This window comes from Salmo salar, chromosome 16 (assembly GCF_965601325.2).
Source record: "Salmo salar chromosome 16, fSalSal1, whole genome shotgun sequence".
Lineage (NCBI taxonomy): Eukaryota > Metazoa > Chordata > Actinopteri > Salmoniformes > Salmonidae > Salmo > Salmo salar.
Window position 1 is genome coordinate 41,880,253 of NC_138306.1, and position 24,748 is coordinate 41,905,000.

At 43.9% G+C, this 24,748-nt stretch overlaps 1 protein-coding gene across 1 annotated transcript in view; it reads right to left on the reverse strand.

Annotated features, from left to right (window-relative positions):
* Positions 1-24,748, reverse strand: part of si:ch1073-396h14.1 (disintegrin and metalloproteinase domain-containing protein 10) — a 71,023-nt gene that overhangs the window by 8,971 nt on the left and 37,304 nt on the right. The window contains exons 9-14 of the mRNA XM_014148673.3: positions 10,537-10,700; positions 5,185-5,356; positions 3,396-3,540; positions 2,888-3,071; positions 2,136-2,235; positions 1,609-1,838 (exon numbers count right to left, since the gene is read on the reverse strand). Of these exons, the coding sequence (XP_014004148.1) occupies positions 1,609-1,838; positions 2,136-2,235; positions 2,888-3,071; positions 3,396-3,540; positions 5,185-5,356; positions 10,537-10,700 (995 nt within the window). The remainder of the gene's footprint in view (positions 1-1,608; positions 1,839-2,135; positions 2,236-2,887; positions 3,072-3,395; positions 3,541-5,184; positions 5,357-10,536; positions 10,701-24,748) is intronic.

Here is a 24,748-nt window from a genome sequence, read left to right on the forward strand (position 1 = left end):
AATTTCCAAAGTTTGTTGCTTCAGTGTGTTTAGATATTTTTGTCAGATGTTACTATGGAATACCGAAGTATAATTACAAGCATTTCATAAGTGTCAAAGGCTTTTATTGACAATTGCATGAAGTTGATGCAAAGAGTATATTTGCAGTGTTGACCCTTCTTTTTCAAGACCTCTGCAATCCCTGGCATGCTGTCAATTAACTTCTGGGCCACATCCTGACTGATGGCAGCCCATTCTTGCATAATCAATGCTTGGAGTTTATCAGAATTTGTGGGTTTTTGTTTGTCCACCCGCCTCTTGAGGATTGACCACAAGTTCTCAATGGGATTAAGGTCTGGGGATTTTCCTGGCCATGGACCCAAAATATCGATGTTTTGTTCCCCGAGCCACTTAGTTATCACGTTTGCCTTATGGCAAGGTGCTCCATCATGCTTGAAAAGGCATTGTCCATCACCAAACTGTTCCTGGATGTTTGGGAGAAGTTGATCTCGGAGGATGTGTTGGTACCATTCTTTATTCATAGCTGTGTTCTTAGGCAAAATTGTGAGTGAGCCCACTCCCTTGGCTGAGAAGCAACCCCACACATGAATGGTCTCAGGATGCTTTACTGATGGCATGACACAGGACTAATGGTAGCGCTCACCTTGTCTTCTCCGGTCAAGCTTTTTCCGGATGCCCCAAACAATCGGAAAGGGGATTCATCAGAGAAAATAACTTTACCCCAGTCTTCAGCAGTCCAATCCCTGTACCTTTTGCAGAATATCAGTCTGTCCCTGATGTTTTTCCTGGAGAGAAGTGGCTTCTTTGCTGCCCTTCTTGACACCAGGCCATCCTCCAAAAATACTTTGCCTCACTGTGCATGCAGATGCACTCACATCTGCCTGCTGCCATTCCTGAGCAAGCTCTGTACTGGTGGTGCCCCGATCTCGCAGACTTTCTTGGGTGCCCTGAAGCCTTCTTCACAACAATTGAACCGCTCTCCTTGAAGTTCTTGATGATCCGATAAATGGTTGATTTAGGTGCAATCTTACTGGCAGCAATATCCTTGCATGTGAAGCCCTTTTTGTGGAAAGCAATGATGACGGCATGTGTTTCCTTGCAGGTAACCATGGTTGACAGAGGAAGAACAATGATTCCAAGCACCACCCTCCTTTTGAAGCTTCCAGCCTGTTATTCGAACTCAATCAGCATGACAGAGTGATCTCCAGCCTTGTCAACACTCACACCTGTGTTAACGAGAGAATCACTGACATGATGTCAGCTGGTCCTTTTGTGGCAGGGCTGAAATGCAGTTGAAATGGTTTTTGGGGATTCAGTTCATTTGCATGGCAAAGAGGGACTTTGCAATAAATTGCAATTCATCTGATCACTCTTTATTACATTCTGGAGTACATGCAAATTGCCATCATACAATCTGAGGCAGCAGACTGTGAAAATTAATATTTGTGTCATTCTCAAACTTTTGGCCATGACTGTATATACACTGAGCTCAACACGCATCTCAACAAACCCCATCTGCTAGGATCCTGTTAGGCCTGTTGTAAAATAAATACGTCATAGAGTAGATAGATAGCCAACCCCTTAAAGCACAACAAACATAGAACAAACCTTTATCCACTCAGCCAGGTCATCAAACTCATCCAGGTCTACCAGGTGGAGGAAGGAGTTCTTCAGCCTGGCGATGGGCCCGTCAGCATCCAGGATGCGACACACCTGGAACATGTCGCAGTAGCCCTGCTTGGCTGAACACGGTGCCCCGGCAACCAAGGCTACACGCTTTCCCTGGAAATGCCTGGTCAAGACAGAAGATGTGGTACTGGCGCAGGTTGCAGGCTTGTCTGAGGTGAAGAAATACATGGAGAAATACAGTGAACATTTTGTTATAGGTGAAATGATCGAGTTTACTGAGTGGAAAAGCACATGCACACATTTGTAACTAAGCTCCTTATCCTTGTTAAATTGTACTTTTACACAGCACATCAGATGTGGGTGTTCGAACAGAAGAATATATTATGATGGGAACCTGAAAGCAAATGTACACAGCTTTGTTTGTGCCCCAATCATAAACACATTCCCCAGATCTAAGCACATCAGAGGAAACGAGGGTGAGGGAGGAGAAGAGGGATTGTGCTTACCCGGCTGTTGGCAGCACATGTGGCACTTTTCTTTTTTGGAGTCTCCCAGACAGTCACACTGCTCCAGGCCATACCTCACACACAGTGATTTAGCACAGTTCTGAGAAATAGAGGGAGAAATGGAGAGAAAAGGATAGGGGAGAGTGAAGGAGGGAAGGAGGGAGAGAGAGAGAGAGAGAGAGAGAGATGGAGAAAGGGGAAAGGATAAGGGAAGAGGAGGGGAAGGATAGAGAGAGAGAAAGAGGTATGGTGAAATAGAGGAGAGAGGGGAGAAGACATAAAGGGAACGAACGGAGAATAACAGAGAGGAGAACACCGAAGCCTGGATGAACTCTAGTACATTATGGCCACCAGTGAAGTCTCACAGACAAAAATGCAGGACAGGCCTGCTCATTTCCACAAATCCTAAACATCTGTATTCAGTTAACTTGTTCCCTGCTCCAGGCAGCCTCAGAAATGTGTTCTGGTCCAAATCTTATACTTCAGGATTTATGCCCCCATAGAGAGCCATACATATGTAATTTACATTGAAAAAGTTTAGCTATCTTCACATTCAGAACAACTTTCCAAACTCAGAACCCCATTTATCATCTGAATGGGTGAAAAAATTGAGTAAAAGTACTCAAGTTGGCAACCAAGGACAACAGATCCTGTGAAAGTGGATACTGTTGACTTTGGAATGTCGTCAATGGGTGAATGTCGTCAATGGGTGAAAATGTTGAGTCATTGTCTGGCCCTCCTACGGTGCTCACCCCGTTGAGACACACCCGGGTGCCCAGACTGCATACGGTCATGTTGGCCTTGGCCACAGGCTTGGGGCAGATGGGGGAGAGACCAGAGCACATACGCTCCAGTTGACAGTCTGACTCCTCCTCACAGCTAACCCCTGACGGTTTCAAGACACATGCTGCCCCACAGCACAGACCCTGACTGGGACTGAGGGGACAGACAGAAAGATAAAACAGACAGATAGACAGAGAGACAGACAGGCAGATGGGCGAACAGACAGATAGACAAAGAGAGACAATTTCATAACATAGGTGTTGTGGTTTACTGTTTTGTTTTTGAATGGTAAGATAGAGGTAATTATCCTCACAGCCACAACCACAACCCTGCTTTGACAAAAATGTTCCATGGGTGATGTTATGTAACTTTGTATAGAAATTACCCATAGAAACAGATCTAGAATCAGCAAATTGCAAAGGGGCAATTTTAATCCTACTACTGATTTGAATTGCGAAACTTTGGAACAGAAGTTACCTGCACTTCTTGCCAGGTTTCAGGCGACACTGGATGCCCACAGATTCCTTGGCGCTGTGGCAGCAGAGGTCTGTCTCGTTGTGGCCCACATCACACTCCTCCCCCTCCTCCACGATCTGATTCCCACAGATGGGCTGATCACTGACTGACAGGACAGAACACATATTGCCACACACATTAGGTCATCTCAACACTGCTGACTCATGTAGATGTACAGTAGTATCTTCATAAATGATTGGAATAAATCAGATCCAGAGAGAGAGAGAGATAGATACACAGAGAGAGAGACACAGAGAGAGACACAGAGATACAGTGCCCTCAGAAAGTATTCATACCATTTGACTTATTCCATATTTTGTTGTTACAGCCTAAATTCGAAATTGATTAAAACATATTTTTTTATCTCACCAATCTACACACAATACCCCATAACGACAATGTAAAACACGTTTTTAAACATTTTTGCAAATTTATGGAAAATGAAATAGAGGTGTGAATTCTTATGTAATTAGATATTTCTTTGAGTCAATACTTTGTAGTAGCACCTTTGGCAGCGATTACAGCTGTGAGTCTTCCTGGGTAAGTCTCTAGGAGCAATCCACACCTGGATTGTGCAACATTCACCCATTATTCTTTTCAAAATTCTTCAAGCTCTGTCAAATTGGTTGTTGATCATTGCAAGACAACCATTTTCAGGTCTTGCCATAGATTTTCAAGTAGATTTAAGTCAAAACTGTAACTCGGCCATTCTCTGCCTTCTTGGTAAGCAACTTCAGTGTAGATTTGGCCTTGTGTTTAAGGTTATTGTCCTGCTGAAAGGGGAATTCATCTTCCAGTGTCTGGTGAAAAGCAGATACTTGTTGCCTTGTTGCAAACAGGATGCATGTTTTGGAATACTTTTATTCTGTACAGGCTTCCTTCTTTTCACTCTGTTAGTTAGGTTAATATTGTGGAATAACTACAATGTTGTTGATCCATCCTCAGTTTTCTCCTATCACAGCCATTAAACTCTGTAACTGTTTTAAAGTCACCATTGGCCTCATGGTGAAATCGCTGAGCCGTTTCCTTCCTCTCCGGCAACTGAGTTAGGAACAACGCCTGTATCTTTGCAGTGACTGGGTGTATTGATACACCATCCAACGTGTAATAATAATAACCATGCTCAAAGGGATAATAAATGTCTGCTTTTTATTTTTACCCATCTAAATTCAAAAGGCACTCGCACATCTGAGCAATCTTTTTGCAGCAATGTTTACCCATCTACCAATAGGGGCCCTTGCATTGGAAAACCTCCCTGGTCTTTGTGGTTGAATCTGTGTTTAAAAATTCACTGCCCGACAGAGGGACCTTAAAGATAATTGTATGTGTGGGGTAAAGAGATGAGGTAGTTATTCAAAAATCACGTTTAACACTACTATTGCACACGGAGTGAGTCCATGCAATTTACTATGTGATTATGTGGTTTTTACTCCTGAACTTATTTAGGCATGCCATAACAAAGTGGTTGAATACTTTTGACTTAAGCTTTTCATTTTTAATTAATTTGTAAACATTTTGAAAAACATAATTCCACCTTGACATTATCAGGTATTGTGTGTAGGGAAGTGACAAACAAATCTACCTTTAATCCATTTTAAATTCAGGCTTTCACACAACAAAATGTGGAAAAAGTCAATGGGTATGAATACTTTCTGAAGGCACTGTAGAGAAACAGAACACTACATGCCATTGATGTCCTCTTTTCCACAGAGGAGGTCTGGTTTGTTTAGACCTACATGTAGAGCCTCACCCACAAAGCAGTCATCCTTCTTGACTTTCAGGACTCGGCTGATATGCTTGATGCTGCAGGGAGAGAACTTATCGTTGTTCTCCCGGATCTCATTGGTAGCGTGAGGGAACATCAAGAACCTGCCTTTCCCTCCAGAAGAACCCAGGTTCCCACAATCCAAACCTTCATCATGCTGAGAAGCAAATACAACACAGAACATAAAGGTTCTACTTCACAGTAGAATGAGCTCAAGAAGTTTTGTCTCCTTCTAGTACAAGTTTATGGACATTGGGGCTCTCCTATTCAAACATATTTATGTCAAATTCAATCATTTCCACCAGATGAAAAGGAAGTTATTACTGAATATCCTTTTTCATTAAAAGTAAGACTATTGGAGGGATTTGTATGGGGTGATTCTGGGAAAGCAACTACTGAACTCATTGTAAAAAAGTAAGAACAAATTATTATTTACAATAACCCGGATGACGCTGGGCCAATTGTGCACCACACTATGGGACTCCCAACCACAGCCAGTTGTGATACCAGCCTGGAATCAAACCAGGGTCTGTAGTGATGCCTCTAGCACTGAGATGCAGTGCCTTTGACCGCTGCGCCACTTGGGAGCCCCCAAGATGTAACCTTTATTTAACCTGGCAAGTCAGTTAAGAACAAATTCTTATTTACAATGACGGCCTAGGAACAGTGGGTTAACTGCCTTGTTCAGGGGCAGAAAGATAGATTTTTACCTTGTCAGCTCGGGGATTTCGATCACAGGCTTAAGACTAAAAATGACTCTTTATTGCTGGATACAAACACTTGTTAACTTAAATGAAGGTCATTTTAGGAGAGAGACAAAAGTGCTGTGTCACTGGTGGCCATGGTTCTGGAAGAGGAATACAATGTTCTCATAATAAACGACACACCCAGGACAGCACAGATAGATACAGCCCTGAGGCCTTCTTCTCTGAATCTCTCCAAGACCCACTTTCTCTAATTATCTACCAGAACAAATGATGAGGTCCGATCATTCATGTGTTTAAATCTGCTGTTGAGATGTTAATATGGACTGGGAATGTAATCACTTAGAACAGTTTAAGAGGCAAATAAACTATGTGTAGACAAATGACTGAGGCCCCTTTGTTAGGTTCTTCTCTCACTCTTCCCTCTCTCTTCCCTCTATCTCTCAGAGGGCCATGCTGTCACATTAAGGATAGCGAGAGGGTTTCCAGACACTATGGGAGAAAATATCATTACCAAAGTAGGCCAAAGGCCTGGCCCCCTCACTCCCCTCAGACCCCTTACCTCCCCCTTCATCATACATCTCAGGTGAAGCAGGCCCTCTGATCTCTCTGTGCCCTATCCCATCCTCCATCTGGAAACAATGAGGCATGCCTGTCAGTGGACCCAGGGTACCGCACCGTTCAGCCAAGAACCTGCTGGATTTATAAAAGGGCCACAGACCGACATGCTGTAGCAGAACTAATCTGTGCAGGAACGCCTGGGAAGAATCCATTGCTGCCTATGGAAGTGTGAATAACATCTCTGGGGGAGCAGGGTATAGGGAGGGGGGTGGAATGTTGGCATTTGAGGCAGTGGGAGAAAGGTCGTAGATGGTGCTGCTGGTGGTTATGGAGGGAAAGTGGGTGTGTGGGGGGGTTGCTGTAAGGGGTACCAACAATGGGTGGCAGGTAGCCTATCAGTTAAGATAAGAGCATTGAGCCAGTAACCAAAAGGTTGCTGACTCGAATCCCCGAGACGATTAGGTGAAACATGTGCCCTTGAGCAAGGCACTTAACTCTACTTGCTCCAGTAAGTCGCTCTGGATAAGAACATCTGCAAAATGACTAAAATGTACAAATGTAATGTTCTACAAACAACACTTTTAGTGAGGGAGAAAATGGAAAGCCTTGCATTTATGGCAGGCTTTCAAAATAATGTATAAGCTAGTGAGGGAGCATGTGCCAAGACTTTATAACATACAGTGCATTCGGAATGTATTCAGACCCCTTGATATTTTGTTACGTTACAGCCTTATTCTAAAATATATTCAATTGATTGTTTTCCTCATCAATCTACACACAATACCCCACACTGACAAAGCAAAACCAGATTTTTTTAAATTTTTGCAAATCTATTAAAAATAAAATAATTTACACATTTACATACGTTTTCAGACACTTTACTCAGTATTTTGTTGAAGCACCTTTGGCAGTGATTACAGCCTTGAGTCATGTGTGCTTAGGGTTGGTGTCCTGTTGGAAGGTGAACCTTTGCCCCAGTCTGAGGTCCTGAGCACTCTGGAGCAGGTTTTCATCAAGGATCTCTCTGTACTTTGCTCCGTTCATCTTTCCCTCGATCCTGACTAGTCTCCCAGTCCCTGCCGCTGAAAAACATCCCCACGGCATGATGCTGTCACCACCATGCTTCACCGTAGGGATGGTGCCAGGTTTCCTCCAGATGTGACGCATGACATTCAGGCTAAAGAGTTCAATCTTGGTTTCATCCAACCAGAGAATCTTGTTTCTCATGGTCGGAGAGTCCTTTAGGTGACTTCTGGCAATCTCCAAGCGGGCTGTCATGTGCCTTTTGCTGAGGAGTGGCTTCCGTCTGGACACTATACCATGAAGGCCTGATTGGTGGAGTGCTGCATTTGATGGTTGTCCTTCTGGAAGGTTCTCCCATCTCCACAGAGGAACTCTGGAGCTCTGTCAGTGACCATCTGGTTTTTGGTCACCTCCCTGACCAAGGTCCTTCTCCCCCAATTGCTCAGTTTGGCTGGGAAGAGTCTTGTTGGTTCCAAACTTCTTCCATTTTAGAATGATGGAGCCACTGTGTTCCCCAGATCTGTGCCTTGACACAATCCTGTCTCGGAGCTCTACGCACAATTCCTTCGACCTCATAGCTTGGTTTTTGTTCTGACATGCAAAAATGTGTAAAAACCTGCTTTCGCTTCGTCATTATAGGGTATTGTGTGTAGATTGATGAGGAAAATTGTTATTTAATCCATTTTAGAATAAGGCTGTAACGAAACACAAATACTTTCCAAATGCACTAATCATTAGTAAGGCTGAGCGATTACTGCTTTTTGAGATTGTTTTTTATTAATCAAACCAAAACCGAACCAATCACAGATATTCTTTTTTTTTTTTTTTACATTGAATGCACTATGCATTATGTGGGTTGAATGCTGTAACAACACAGAATAAAACTATGAATAAAAGTCCCATGATGGTAGTGACTGAACATTACTGCTTATCACTTGTTAACCATCATTTATTCTCATTACTTTACTTTAAAAAAAAGAAGTTGTTGTGTATATTACATTTGTTTTATTTGATGACTTTATTATTTGATTCCAAGTCATCATCTCTATAGAGCTGCAGCTTATTCTGTCTGACAAAATCACAATTTTAGTAGCAAAAAAGGCGTAATTTTTTGACTGCTGAATACCAACTATCAATCACTTAGGTCATGTATTTTTAGGTAGAGATACAGTACCTTGGGAAGCAACTGCTCTCTATCCATCTATCCCTCTACATCTCTCATCCTTCTGTATCTTTTATGTAGCAGGCTAAAAGAAACACACAGACTGGACACGTAAGTTTGCAATGGATTATCGTAATTGTAATTAATTACCACGTTTTCTGCGCTAAACTATGTAGAATATTGGCCTGTTGGAAATTACAACTCCCTTTTACACTGCACAGTATGGGCTGATTTATCTCTACAGAAACTGCACAATGTGCGCATAGCGCTCACATAAAAAAAAAACTAAATTAAATTAAAATAATTGAAGGTCAATTACATAGGTAAATTAGTTGTTTAAAAACAAAACAAATGCCCATATTTTGGTTAATCGCTCAACACTATACATTAGTCAATAAAGACCAACTTTTATAACATCGGCAGCAGTGAAGTGGATCATTTGCTGATTTCTTCAGGAACAATGCAAACAGCCACGTAGCGTTAAGTGTGCTCAACACGTGGGAAATGCAGAACTGACAGATCATTGGGATTGGTCATACTACATATACACACTCACAACAAATCCTGTTTTACCAAAGGCCAGGGCAGGAATGTCTCCCTTACAACAACAACAAAAAACAAACAAAATCACGTGGTTTTTGGACAAGTGTGAAGTTTCACGTTAACTTTTCACGTGTTTTTCCCTCACATTTATTTTCACAAATGTCTGCTCTCCCATCCAGGGACAGACCAGGACCTGCCCTGCTAAACTTCACAAGAAAACCAGCAGTAGGATGTAGGGTGCTATGTTGCTGGAATTAATACACTAAAACTTGCAAAAGAAAAAAGAGGCCAGGGTAACATAACCAAAGATAGGGAAAATTGCAGGAAAGAAGGAGGCGTTTTATTTAATTACGCTACCATAAAATGTTTTAAAAAGCACTGAAAACTATTTTTGGGTATCCATTTCCAATTAATTTGCACTTGCATTGTTAAATCACAGCCAGTTTTGATACAACCTGGATTTGAACCAGGGAGTCTGTAGTGACGCATCTAGATGCAGTGCCTTAGACCGCTGCGTCACTCGGGAGGATAGCAAATGTGTTGAAAGTTGAAGGATGAGGCTGGAGAAATGCAACCACTCTCAAATCAATAGACTACACTATGGATGCAAGGAGACTATGCCATCCATGATATAAAAATTATAGTTTTAACCATGGTTTTAGGCTATACAATGTTTGTATACATTTACTTTGTTTACAAACATTGGCGTAAATGTGGAGTTTTCTTTCATGTGAAACTGCAGATTAGATTTTCACATGTAATTCTGCAGTATTCTGCAGTTTCACACGTGAAAAACTTTCACATGTGACAAAGCAATTCCACATGTGAAAGTGACATTTTCACATGTGGAGTTTTCTTACATGTGAACCTGCAAATTAGATTTTCACGTGATTGATTTTCACATGTGAACCTACAATTCCGAATGCGAAAGTGAGATTTTTTTAACATGTGAAACGGCATATCCGATTCTCAGATATGAAAGTCTTAACATGTGAAACTGCAAAAACATGAAAACATATTATTCTCCTCACATGTGAAAAGGTGGTGTTAATATTTAACATTTAATACATATGTTTCACATGTAAAATTTAAGCTCAACGTGAAAACAGCTATTTCACATACTGTCTTAACTCCAAAACATAAGAACGCCTTTGCGCACAGGGGTTCAAATCCTGCAACAAATGAATGCAGAGAGCTGCAACACAACCGGTACAACAAAAAAGGTAATGTGATGAAATGACATGTATCAGTAAAATAACACCAAATATCAGTAAAGGAAAGTGCTAGGACTCCAATGGGGTAAAACATTAAGGATAGGCAAGGGTGATACTGTCCAGAACTCACAGGGGCGCCCAGGCTGTGGCCCAGTTCGTGGGCCAGGGTGAGCTGAACGTGTTGGGGGGGCAGGTACTGGCCGAAGTTCTGCAGCGTGATCAGGCCCGTGTTCAGACTGGCGTTGCTACCATCCCGCATGAGCGTGTGTTGCGAACAAATCCCTCCCCAGTTCCCTGAAATATAAGCAAAAGTAAGGAGAGTAAAGATAAGGTATGAATAGGGTCTAGACTTGATACTATCATTTAGGTGAAAGGGCAATTTCCTTGGCAGAATGTGTACAGTAGACAACATGTTCAGCGCAGTATAAATAAAGCGTGAGAAACCTCAGCTGCACTGGGTTGCTTAACGTCATGAACGTTAATTGTTACTAATGTGCCATTTCTACTGTAATAGCTGTGTTATGGCTGTCCAACCTTCACTATATTGCTTACATTAAACGTGACCTTGACCTTTCTCTTTAACACCACAGGGCCGTATTTATGTTTTATTGAGGTTGTCCTCAGCCCCCTAAATATCAATGAAAGTATGGACAGTATGGACATTTATCATATATGCACAGTCACTTTAACTATGCATTCATGTACATATGTACATACTACCTCAATTGGCCCGACTAACCAGTGCTCTCGTACATTGGCTAACCGGGCTATCTGCATTGTGTCCCGCCACCCACCAACCCCTCTTTACACTACTGCTACTCTCTGTTCATCATATATGCAGTCACTTTAACCATATCTACATGTACGTACTACCTCAATCAGTCTGACTAACCAGTGTCTGCATGTAGCCTCGCTACTTTTATAGCCTCGCTACTGTTTTTCACTGTCTTTTTATTGTTGTTTTATTTATTTACTTACTTATTGTTCACTTAATACCTTTTTGCACTATTGGTTAGAGTCTGTAAGTAAGTATTTCACGTGACAAATAAACTTTGATTTGATTTGACAGTCCAGAAGGCAGGCTAAGTTCTCACTGGGGCAGATAAAAGCCTCACGGCCAGATGGGTCTCTGTAGGTGACTTGCCTTAACTTGTTGGCTTATATAATTCTCCTGCACTGCATGCGATCCCACCGGCTACCAATTACAAACAGCTGGCCTTTTCCCTCACAGAATGCAGTACTGTGACATCTTTCAGCTAGCCCACCACTCATTTCAGAGAGGCCCATTTTGTTACAGTATGTGGATCATAGAAAAGCTTTGGTCATGGAGCTGACATGGGCTATAGGAGTTGGGAGTTTACCTTGGCTTTAAAAAAAATAAAAATGTTTTGTTTATTTTATTTTTTAAATGTAACCTTTATTTAACTGGGCTTGGATTCACAGTAGGCACGAGATATATTTGCAAAGGGGCACAGCCCCTATTGCCACAGGCAAAGGATATTTGCAGCTTAGTGAGCGAAGGACAACACTTATGTCCAATTCTATTGTTCTCCAGGCAATATAACCACCTCTAGTAATACAACTCCCACTACTACTACTACTACTACTCTCAGACCAAATAGGCTGTCCTACAGGTTATACTACACCCCTAATTATATAGTGAAGTCTGGTTACATTCAAGGACCTCTGAGGAATACATATGAATGGGATTTGACTGGTTGAAATAACGTATAGGGTTAGATTTTTACAGACTCCTTTCTTTGCAAATTGAACGAGTAGAAATACAAAATCGATATGGACCTTTTTAGGATATGAAAAAGCATTTTATCTAACAAAACGACACTTCATGTTATCTCTGGGACCCTTTGGATGATATATCAGAGCAAGATTTCAGAATGTAAGTACACATTTCAACTTCTGAGGTGAATTTAGCAAACCTATCGCAGTGAAAAAAGTGTGTTGTTGTTAGGAGCTCTCCTCAAACAATAGCATGGCATTTTTTCGCAGTAATAGCTACTGTAAATTGGACACTGCAGTTATATTAACAAGAATTTAAGCTTTCAGCCGATATAAGACACTTATATGTACCGACATTTGTTGTTTCTCTAAAATCTGCGATCGTGACACAAGGCGCTGCATGATTTACAACTGTCCCGTTGACAGGGAGCCTATCCCTATAAAGCCTTGAGACAATTGAGACATGGATTGTGTATGGGTGCCATTCAGAGTGTGAATGGGCAAGATAAAAGATTTAACTGCCTTTGATGAGGAAAACATTTAATTTAATCCATTTTAGAATAAGGCTGTAACAAAACGATGAAAAAGGGAAGGGGTCTGAATACTTTCCAAATGCACTGTATATATGTATATATATTTTACAATAAAGACATGAAACAATAGACAACTTAACAATTACACAAACATTAATGACATCACACTTGTTCAGACCCATGTTCCCATTGTATCCACACCCAATGTTGTTTCCAATGCTTGTAAGAATAGGATTTAAAGTGCGTTTCAAGTTTGATTTGATTCAGTACTATTCTTTAACTTAGATTTTTGGTTGAAATGGAGACGTGAATACAACATATCAGTTATTAATTTGTAGACAAACTGGAAATAAATCCAGACTCAATGGCACCGATGGAGCTATCCAAGCAGAAGAAACACCTCCTTAAAATGTTGATATTTGCTTGCGTTGACAACCAAACAAAATTCAATATCAATTTTGCAATTCGGGAGATAGCCTACCCTATTAACTTGTCAACATGTTAACAAATTGTATGTTGGATTAACTTCTCCATCTCAACCAAAAATAAAAGTTAAAGAAATAACATAATAGAATTAAGCCAGTGGCTCAGATCTAACTATTCAAGCAGTAGAAACATCTCCTTAAAATGTTTTATCTTTAGTTGCCTTGTCAACCAAACACAATGCCCTCTGTCTCCTGCTCCTGATTCCACATCTCCACTGGTCCTAGACAGTCGTGACAGAATCCCGCACCCAATATGGAGTCAGCAGGAGCAGAAGCGCCATCCATGGCTGAGCAGGTCTCTCAACACGCCAGCCTCCTCCACCGCCTAGGCTCGGCCATGGACCAGGTGTTGGCCCGGTTGGAGAACTGGGAGAGAGGTGCTTCCCCAGCTGGACCAGCTCCGGTCCCTCACCCTGCGCCCCTACACACACCCCCTGAAGCGGTCGCCGGTGGTATCCGGATTACTCCTCCCCGGGAGTTCGATGGGACGGCCGCTGGGTGCAAGGGGTTCTTGCTCCAATTGGAACTATACCTGGCGCATGGGCGGAGCTTCGGAGGAACGCCTGAGCGCTGCGATAGCACAGCTCCTACCCCAGCCTCGGACGCGTCCACCTCCCTTATGAATGGCAAGGAGGGGTCTGGATGCGCCAGGACAGTTGTGATTGTAAATTGTTATTGTCTATTATTATTGCCGGGCTGCGGCCAACCCCAACCACTGTGAAGGAGGTGCAGCGGTTCTTGGGGTTCGCTAATTATTATCGGAGGTTTATCCGGGGTTTTGGCCAGGTGGCGGCTCCCATTACCTCACTGATGAAGGGGGGGCCGGTGCGGCTACGATGGTCAGCAGAGGCGGACAGAGCCTTCCATCGTCTGAAGGTTCTGATTACCAATGCACCTGTCCTGGCGCATCCAGACCCCTCCTTGCCATTCATAAGGGAGGTGGACGCGTCCGAGGCTGGGGTAGGAGCTGTGCTATCGCAGCGCTCGGGCGTTCCTCCGAAGCTCCGCCCATGTGCCTTCTTTTCTAAGGAGCTGAGCCCGGCGGAGCGCAACTATGATGTGGGGGACCGGGAGCTGTTAGCCGTGGTCAGGGCTTTGACGGTGTGGAGACATTGGCTTGAGGGGGCACGTCACCCTTTTCTCATCTGGACCGACCACTGTAACCTGGAGTATATTCGGGCAGCGAGGAGGCTTAATCCCCGTCAGGCAAGGTGGGCCATGTTTTTTACGAGGTTTCACTTTACCCTCTCGTACATTCCAGGTTCCCGGAACCGGAAGGCTGACGCACTGTCGCGTCTCTACGACACCGAGGAGCGGACCATCGATCCTACTCCCATACTTCCCGCCTCCTGTCTGGTGGCACCGGTGGTATGGGAGGTGGATGCGGACATCGAGCGGGCGGGTCGGTCAGAACCCACTCCTCCTCAATGTCCCGTGGGCCTGAAATACGTTCCGCTTGGTGTTCGCGAACGCCTGATCCGATGGTCCCACACTCTACCCTCCTCGGGTCATCCTGGGGTGGAACGGACAGTGCGGGGCTTGAAGGGAAGGTACTGGTGGCCCACCTTGGCTGAGGATGTTCGGCGTTATGTCTCTTCCTGTTCAGTATGCGCTCAGTGCAAGGCTCCTAGGCACCTGCCTCGAGGGAAATTACAGCCCCTCCCCGTTCCACAGCGGCCTTGGTCTCACCTCTCGGTGGATTTCCTCACGGATCTCCCGCCGTCCCAGGGGAATACGGCGATCCTGGTCGTTGTGGACAGGTTCTCTAAGTCCTGCCGTCTGCTCCCTTTGCCCGGTCTTCCTACGGCCCTGCAAACCGCGGAGGCCCTGTTCACCCATGTCTTCCGGCACTATGGGGTGCCCGAGGACATCGTATCTGATCGGGGTCCCCAGTTCACTTCCAGGGTGTGGAGATCGTTATGGAGAGGCTGGGGGTCTCGGTCAGCTTGACCTCGGGGTTCCACCCCGAGAGTAATGGGCAGGTGGAGCGCATTAACCAGGATGTGGGCAGGTTCCTGCGGTCGTATTGCCGGGACCGGCCAGGGGAGTGGGCGCAGTTCGTGCCATGGGCCGAGATGGCCCAGAACTCTCAGCGCCACTCCTCTACCAACCTATCACCCTTCCAGTTGGTATTGGGGTATCAGCCGGTCCTGGTGCCATGGCAACAAAGCCAGACGGAGGCCCCTGCGGTGGAGGCATGGGTGAAGCGCTCTCAGGAGACATGGAATGGTGTCCAGGAGTGCCTAAGGAGGGCTGGTGAACGTCACAAGGAGAGCGCTGACCGCCACCGCAGTGACGCCCCCGTGTATAATCCGGGGGACAGAGTCTGGCTCTCGACCCGGAACCTGCCTCTCCGCCTGCCCTGCCGGAAGCTGGGTCCGCGGTTTGTGGGGCCGTTCAAAGTCCTGAAGAGGATAAACGAGGTGTGTTACAGGTTACAACTCCCTTCATATTACCGTATTAACCCCTCGTTTCATGTGTCTCTCCTCAGGCCGGTGGTAGCTGGTCCACTGCAGGACGATGAGGTGCTGGAGGTCCCCCCGCCCCCCGATGTTGGGGGGGCCCCGGCGTACACAGTCCGAGCCATCCTGGACTCCCGACATCGGGTCGGGGGCCTGCAGTACCTCGTGGACTGGGAGGGGTACGGTCCGGAGGAGAGGTGCTGGGTTCCGGCGGCGGACATTCTAGATCCACCTATGCTACAAGAATTCCGGCGCCTCGCCCTCCGGGCCGTCCCCGAGGTCAGGCGCCGCGCGTCAGGGGAGGGGTACTGTCACAGTATCTAATGAAGGTGGCGCCCCTCCTCGGTCGGGCGGCGCTCGGCGGTCGTCGTCGCCGGCCTATTAGCTGCCACCGATCGTTGTTTCTGTGTCTTTTGGTTTTGTCTGTCTATCTCGCACCTGTTTTGTGTTTGTCATTAGTGGGGGGTTATTTAGTGTGTATTTTCAGTTGGGGTTCTCGTGCGGGATTGTTTATTGTCCACTCAGGACATTGTTATTGTCTATTATTATTGCCGGGCTGCGCCCCGTGCGCTTTTTTTTCCAGTGCGCTTATTTTGGGAAGGTGTTTTTCCCCTGGCAGACTTCGCCACGCGCCTGGTGCCCTACGGCTATTGCGTGTTACTATTATTATTAAAACACAGTTGCTCCGGCCCTCTGTCTCCTGCTCCTGATTCCACATCTCCACTGGTCCTAGACAGTCGTGACACACAATTAATATTACTTTTGTAAGACAGTAAATAGCCTAATGTTAAGGCTATTTTACAAACTAATTAACAGTATTTATTCAACCTTGAAATGAGTAATACATCCATGACCACATTTTGAGGTTACTTTAACAATAAATGTCTTCTTATGTAATCATATAAGTGTGCATGTTCAGGGTTCCAGGTCTGTGGAAATATTCACAATTGCTGTAATAATCTGCAGAGAATCTCAAATGGCAATGATCACTTGCACTGTGTACTTTCATGTAATCTCCACTGCAATCCAGGTAATTTGGTTTTTCTATTAGAGGAAGCACAGGGATAACACATTAAGTTGTTGTATGGTATAGGGACAAGTATAGGGACAAAGTGGAGGAGCATTTCAGTGGGTCAGACCCAGGCGTATGTGGCAGGGGCTTCTAACGGTCATGGATTACAAAAAGAAAGCCAGTCACGTCATGGACAACAACATCGCCCTACAGGATGAGCTAAACACCTTTTTCTCCCACTTCGAGAATAGCGACTCTGAGCTGCCGAGGAGAGCCCCTGAGGACAACAAGGGCAAAGTGCTAATTCAAGCATGTTAACCCTCGCAAGGTTGCCGGCCCAGACAGCATCCCTAGCAGCACCATCCTAGCATGTGCAGACCAGCTAGCTGTTATGTTTCCTGACATTTTCATCTCTCTTTAGCTAAGGCTGTTATCCCCATCTGCTTCAAGATGTCCACTATCATCCCCGTGCCCAAGAAAGGGAAAGTAACTGAACTGAATGACTACCAACTCGTAGCACTCACTTCTGTCATCATGAAGTGCTTCTAAAGTCTAGTCAAAGACCACATCACCTCCTCCCTCCCTGACACACTCGACCCTCTCCAATTCACCTACCACCCTGACAGATCCACGACGACGCAATAGCCATTGCACTGCACACTGCCCACACACTGGACAAAAGGAATGCACATGTGAGGATGCTGTTCATCGACTACAGCTCGGCCTTCAATACCATAGTACCCTCTAAGCTCATCACAAAGCTCACGACCCTGGGACTGAACTCCTCCCTACTGTATGCAACTGGGGCTTGGACTTCCTGACGGGACGCCCCCAGGTGGTGAATGTAGGCAACATTACCTCCTCCACACTGATTCTCAACATGGGGGCCCCACAAGGGTGTGTCCTCAGTCCCCTCCTGTACTCCCTGTATACCCACGACTGCGTGGCCTCACACAGTTCCACTCCATAATCAAGTTCACTGACGACAGTAGTGGGCCTGATTATCAACAACGACAAGACGCCTACAGAGAGGAGGTAGGCACTCATAACATCAATAAAACAAAGCAGCTGATTGTGAACTTCAGGAGGAACCAGGTTAGACACGCCCCCATCCTCATCAACGAGGCCACTATGGAGACAGTCAAAAACTTCAAGTTCCTCGGGGTAGACATTTCCGATGAGCTGAAATGGTTAAACCACATAGACACTATGGTGTAGAAAGCACGGCAGCTACTCTTTAACTTGTGGAGGCTGAAGAAATTCGGCCTGTCCCCGAGGGTAGGATATTATTATTGTTTCATTCATTTCTCAGTTCCCCCCTTGCTGCTCCCACTATGGACATTCTACACCCTGTGCATGAGACCCTGTGCATTGGACTAATAAACAAATCTAATCTAATGTAATCTTGTATTCCCATTTGAACTTTGACACCTAAACAAGAAATCAGACATAGATTTTCCATTAAACATTTGAATCGGGGAACGATGCTTATAGGTGAATCGTCACATCCCTAGTACTAAGGCAAGAACATGATCAGAAGTTCTGTAAATGTATTTGAGCATTGTATCATTGCTGTATTGCTATACTGTAGAAACGTTTCAACACAGATCCAAAAATTGCTTTATGTGATTTAGAAAAACTACAATGTGAAGTAAATAAATGATGTGAGCGTGTTGTTGTTCTTTACAGTGCACGTTGCCCATTTACGCTCCATTTCACCCCTTCTATTTCTCGATCGTCACTAGATCCAGGTCCTCCCTCTAATGTTGTGTGTTACTGTGTTTGTCCAAGACTGTGAGAGAGTGTGTGCTGGTGTAGATTTGTAAGGGGTGCTTGTGTTTGTCAGTGTATTCATGCTTGGATGTGTGCATGTGTGTGTTTGCCTGTATGTGCATGTTTATGCATGGGTGTTTGTGTGTGTGTGTGTGTGTGTGTGTGTGTGTGTGTGTGTGTGTGTGTGTGTGTGTGTGTGTGTGTGTGTGTGTGTGTGTGTGTGTGTGTGTGTGTGTGTGTGTGTGTGTGTGTGTGTGTGTGTGTGTGTGTGTGTGTGTGTGTGTGTGGTGTGAGTCTATGTGACTAATAATAGGAGGCATTCATCAGGGATCTTTCTAAGGAGGAGAGGAGGACGAGGGGGACACAAACATAAACAGAGCTGATTGCAGTTGGCTTAGCCAAACCACAAGCTAGGCTCATAACAACACTGGTGCCAAATCCATGCCTTAACTAAGTAACTCATCCCTCTGAATAGCCCCTTTGGCTCAATTCAGAGAGTTGGGATGCGTACAGCATTCTTAATGGGCCTGGAGATGTTGAGGTTGGCAGCCCGGCCTGTATGGTGAATTCCCAAAGCGAAGCACGGCTGCGTTGGCTATGCTCACTCAAGTAGGGGCTCCTTTTGATGCTGATCCTTAATTGCCTTTTGATCAGCCTCAAAGCCATGGAAATCTCTAGGACTTGTGTAATTCCTGGAAGTCATGTGATGCTGAATCCCACAGGGATGAACAATCTCGGATTAATGTACATTTTAATAACAGGCCCATCCACAAAGCAGCATGGATAGGATGCTTAAATTAGAGGTAGCACTAACCCACAGATCTAGGATCAGATTACCATATCCCCAGTACTAACCCTACATAATAACCTTGACTAAATAATACATGACTGACTGCATCTTTGTATTGGCAGGCAGGTGAAAGAGGGCAGCCTTATTTTGCAGTTCAAACCTCACTGTTCACTGACTACACTCTTGGAGGTGATCCTTCTAACACACTCAAACCGGTGCGCCTAGCACCTACTACAATACCCTTCATCTACACACAGTGCCCCATAATGACAAAGTGAAAACAGGTTTTAGAATTTTTTGCAAATTTATAAAAAATGTAAAACTGCTGATGGACATACTTTAGAAGGAACAGAAATACCTTATTTACCCAAGTATTCAGACCCTTTGCTATGAAACTCGAAATTGAGCTCAGGTGCATCCTGTTTCTATTGATCATCCTTGAGATGTTTCTACAACTTGATTGAAGTCCACCTGTGGTAAATGCACACACCTGTCTATACAAGGTCCCACAGTTGACAGTCAATGTCAGAGCAAAAAACCAAGCCACGAGGTCAAAGGGATTGTCCGCAGAACTCCAAGACAGGAATGTGTAGAGGCACAGGTCTGGGGAAGGGTACCAAATAATTTCTGCAGCATTGAAGGTCCCCAATAACACAGTGACCTCCATAATTCTTAAATGGAATAAGTTTGGAACCACCAAGACTATTCCTAGAGCTGGCTGCCCGGCCAAACTGAGCAATCAGGGGAGAAAGGCCTTGGTCTGGGAGGTGACCATGAACCCGATGTTCACTCTGACAGAGCTCCAGAGTTCCTCTGTGTAGATGGGATAATCTTTCAGAAGGACAACCATCTCTGCGGCACTCCACCAATCAGGTCTTTGTGGTAGAGTGGCCAGACGGAAGTCACTTCTCAGTAAAAGGCACATGACAGCCTGCTTGGAGTTTGCTAAAGGGCACCTAAAGGACTCTCAGACCATGAGAAACATGCCTGTTGTAGATTAAAGAAGAAGACTCTCTCTCCCCCTCCAGTATTAACCAAAGGAATGTTCATTGTTAACAGAGGTTTGCACCTAAACTCTAACACGTCCTAAAGCGAATACTGGAACAATATTTCTAACATAAGAACGTGGGGAATGGTCAGAATGGATCAAAATAATAATCATGTCATATGGTTGTTATTTTCTGATGTAATTAAAATGGTTCTAAAGGAAATACTGTAACTTGAAAAGTATATGCACCACTTGTATGAAGTCTCCATCCTTAACATTGTATATGAAATATGAAAAAGGATGAACGTGTTTTTGTTAAGATAGGAATGTGATTTTAGGAGCCATAAGAGTGAGGTCAGAGAGTGTGTCAGCCTGAAGGAACCATCCCTGTCTCTCAGAGTGCATAAAAAGATTGGTAAAAAAAATTAACATTAGACCAGAAAAACATGAAGCGGTAGCTACACGGTTGAAATGTTTGGAACTTTGAACCTCAACACGAGATAAAGAAAATAAACTCAGCTCCCAGACCAGAGACACGTGTAGAGCTGCAGCTCATATCCAGAGTGGTTTGAACCCTGAATACCAACACGATTTGGAGAAGAAAACTCCCCTCTCAGACAATCGCTGGTACAGCTGATTAGCTGTTCAAAGTCAAATATCTAGAAAAGCTCATTTAAGTGGGACCATCCTACTACTCTTCTCAAATCACCATATTCTACTACTCCCGTCACCAATGGGAACCGTCGACACGGATGGCTAGTTTATAAGAGGTTATCTTCCAAGGAGCATCTTCAGAGTGAACAACAGTAAAAGAAGGGGGAGGGGTGAACAACCCCTTTTGGACAATCAGAGCCTTACAAGCGTGCCGTGGAAGGACTGGTTCCGATAGAGGACTGGTTCCGATAGAGATAAACGGCGAATGAAGGCATTCACACGTAAATATATTCATGATTTCTTACTCCAAACGGGCGGCAGTTCATGTGCAAAGTATATGATTACTGTGAGAATAGTTTCTAAAACATATCAACGATGGGTCTCTCTCGCTCTCTCCCTCTCTCTCTCTCCATGTCATTGTGTAAAAATCCACCATATTGTGTCAGTTCGTCAGGGACATTTTCCTAATGTATTAAGTGTGTATGTTATCCTGTGTTATCATTTAGTTAGCTAGTAAATAAATAATTAAACTAATTTGTGTAGCACTGAATCATAAGTAAGGCTGGGGTTTTTGAAGATCCAAGGTGGTTACAACTGTTCAGAATTATGATATTTCTTATAGTGAATATTATGTTGAAGATCTGACGTAGTTTCAAAGGTTGAAAATCGATTCAAATGTTACGAATCACTTGTTCACTAAATATTTTTGCTTGTATTACATTCTTTATACCTTCTGAAAATATCGCTCATCTTTTGTGACAACTGATGCATCCTCTCCTTCAATGTCAAACTGCATGTAACTGTGTTAACAGTCATTGATCTACAAGTCATTTTGCACGCCAAACAATCCCAGGCAATGTCAGTAGCCTAGTCAAACGGTGCACTGTGCCCAGCTTCGCGTGCTGACCAATGGCCTGTTCCTGATCTGCGAGGCACCTTGAGCATTCAAATGCTAAAATGGCTTGTGTGATATTGACAACCTATGTAATTTACTAAGTCATTGTTATCTATATGCTGTTGAAAATTGTGTTTTACTGTAATAAAAGTAACTCTCATCTGGCTTTACTTGCTGAACAGAGATTACAATAGATTTGTTATTTTATTATTGAGGTTCACCAACAGCAATATTTGTTTTGCTTTAAACAATCTGTGTATATGGTTATTTTTAGATTTACAGAGTAAAGTTCATAATTTCATAACGAGGACAGCAATGACTTTTGCTAGGCGCACTGCATGGCGAAAGCGATGAAATAGGGTGCAGGCCAGGCAGCAGGCTGTTAGCCAGCCTGCCAGCTTAGTGGAGTCTGCCACTAGCACAGTCAGTGTAGTCAGCTCAGCTATCCCCATTGAGACCGTGTCTGTGCCTCGACCTAGGTTGGGCAAAACTAAACATGGCGCTGTTCGCCTTAGCAATCTCACTAGAATAAAGACCTCCTCCATTCCTGCCATTATAGAAAGAGATTGTGATACCTCACATCTCAAAATAGGGCTACTTAATGTTAGATCCCTCACTTCAAAGGCAGTTATAGTCAATTAACTAATCACTGATCATAATCTTGATGTGATTGGCCTGACTGAAACATGGCTTAAGCCTGATGATTTTACTGTGTTAAATGAGGCCTCACCTCCTGGTTACACTAGTGACCATATCCCCCTTGCATCCCGCAAAGGCAGAGGTGTTGCTAACATTTACGATAGCAAATTTCAATTTACAAAAAATAAATAAATGACGTTTTCGTCTTTTGAGCTTCTAGTCATAAAATCTATGCAGCCTACTCAATCACTTTTTATAGCTACTGTTTACAGGCCTCCTCAGCCATATACAGCGTTCCTCACTGAGTTCCCTGAATTCCTATCGGACATTGTAGTCATAGCAGATAATATTCTAATTTTTGGTGACTTTAATATTCACATGGAAAAGTCCACAGACCCACTCCAAAAGGCTTTCGGAGCCATCATCGACTCAGTGGGTTTTGTCCAGCATGTCTCTAGACCTACTCACTGCCACAGTCATACTCTGGACCTAGTTTTGTCCCGTGGAATAAATGTTGTGGATCTTAATGTTTTTCCCCATAATCCTGGACTATCGGACCACCATTTTATTACGTTTGCAATCACAACAAATAATCTGCTCAGACCCCAACCAAGGATCATCAATGGTCGTGCTATAAATTCTCAGACAACCCAAAGATTCCTTGATGCCCTTTCAGACTCCCTCTGCCTACCCAAGGACATCTGAGGAGAAAAATCTGTTAACCACCTAACTGAGGAACTCAATTTAACTTTGCGCAATACCCTAGATGCAGTTGCACCCCTAAAAACTAAAAACATTTGTCATAAGAAACTAGGTCCCTGGTATACATAAAATACACGAGCTCTGAAGCAAGCTTCCAGAAAATTGGAACGGAAATGGCGCCACACCAAACTGGAAGTGTCCGACTAGCTTGGAAGACAGTACCGTGCAGTATCGAAGAGCCCTCACTGCTGCTCGATCATCCTATTTTTCCAACTTAATTGAGGAAAATAAGAACAATCCAAACTTTATTTTTGATACTGTCGCAAAGCTAACTAAAAAGCAGCATTCCCCAAGAGAGGATGGCTTTCACTTCAGCAGTAATAAATTCATGAACTTCTTTGAGGAAAAGATCATGATCATTAGAAAGCAAATTACGGACTCCTCTTTAAATCTGTGTATTCCTCCAAAGCGCCGTAGTCCTGAGTCTACAGAACTCTGCTAGGACCTAGGATCAAGGGACACACTAAAGTGTTTTAGTACTATATCTCTTGACACAATGATGAAAATAATCATGGCCTCTAAACCTTCAAGCTGCATACTGGACCCTATTCCAACTAAACTACTGAAAGAGCTGCTTCCTGTGCTTGGCCCTCCTATGTTGAACATAATAAACGTCTCTCTATCCACCGGATGTGTACCAAACTCACTAAAAGTGGCAGTAATAAAGCCTCTCTTGAAAAGGCCAAATCTTGACCCAGAAAATATAAAAAACTTTCGGCCTATATCGAATCTTCCATTCCTCTCAAACATTTTAGAAAAGCTGTTGCGCAGCAACTCACTGCCTTCCTGAAGACAAACAATGTATACGAAACGTTTCAGTCTGGTTTTAGACCCCATCATAGCACTGAGACTGCACTTGTGAAGGTGGAAAATTACCTTTTAATGGCATCAGACCGAGGCTCTGCATCTGTCCTCGTGCTCCTAGATCTTAGTGTTGCTTTTGATACCATCGATCACCACATTCTTTTGTAGAGATTGGAAACCCATATTGGTCTACATGGACAAGTTCTGACCTGGTTTAGATCTTATCTGTCGGAAAGATATCAGTTTGTCTCTGTGAATGGTTTGTCCTCTGACAAATCAACTGAAAATGTCGGTGTTCCTCAAGGTTCTGTTTTTGGACCACTATTTTTTTCACTATATATTTTACCTCTTGGGGATATCATTCGAAAACATAATGTTTAATTTCACTGCTATGCAGATGACACACAGCTGTACATTTCAATGAAACATGGTGAAGCCCCAAAATTGCCCTCGCTAGAAGCCTGTTTCAGACATAAGGAAGTGGATGGCTGCAAACTTTCTACTTTTAAACTCGGACAAAACAGAGATGCTTGTTCTAAATCCCAAGAAACAAAGAGATCTTCTGTTGAATCTGACAATTAATCTTGATGGTTGTACAGTCGACTCAAATAAAATTGTGAAGGACCTCGGCGTTACTCTGGACCCTGATCTCTCTTTTGAAGAACATATCAAGACTGTTTCAAGGACAGCTTTTTTCCATCTACGTAACATTGCAAAAATCAGAAACTTTTTGTCCAAAAATGATGCAGAAAAATTAATCCATGCTTTTGTTACTTCTTTGTTGGACTTCTGCAATGCTCTACTTTCC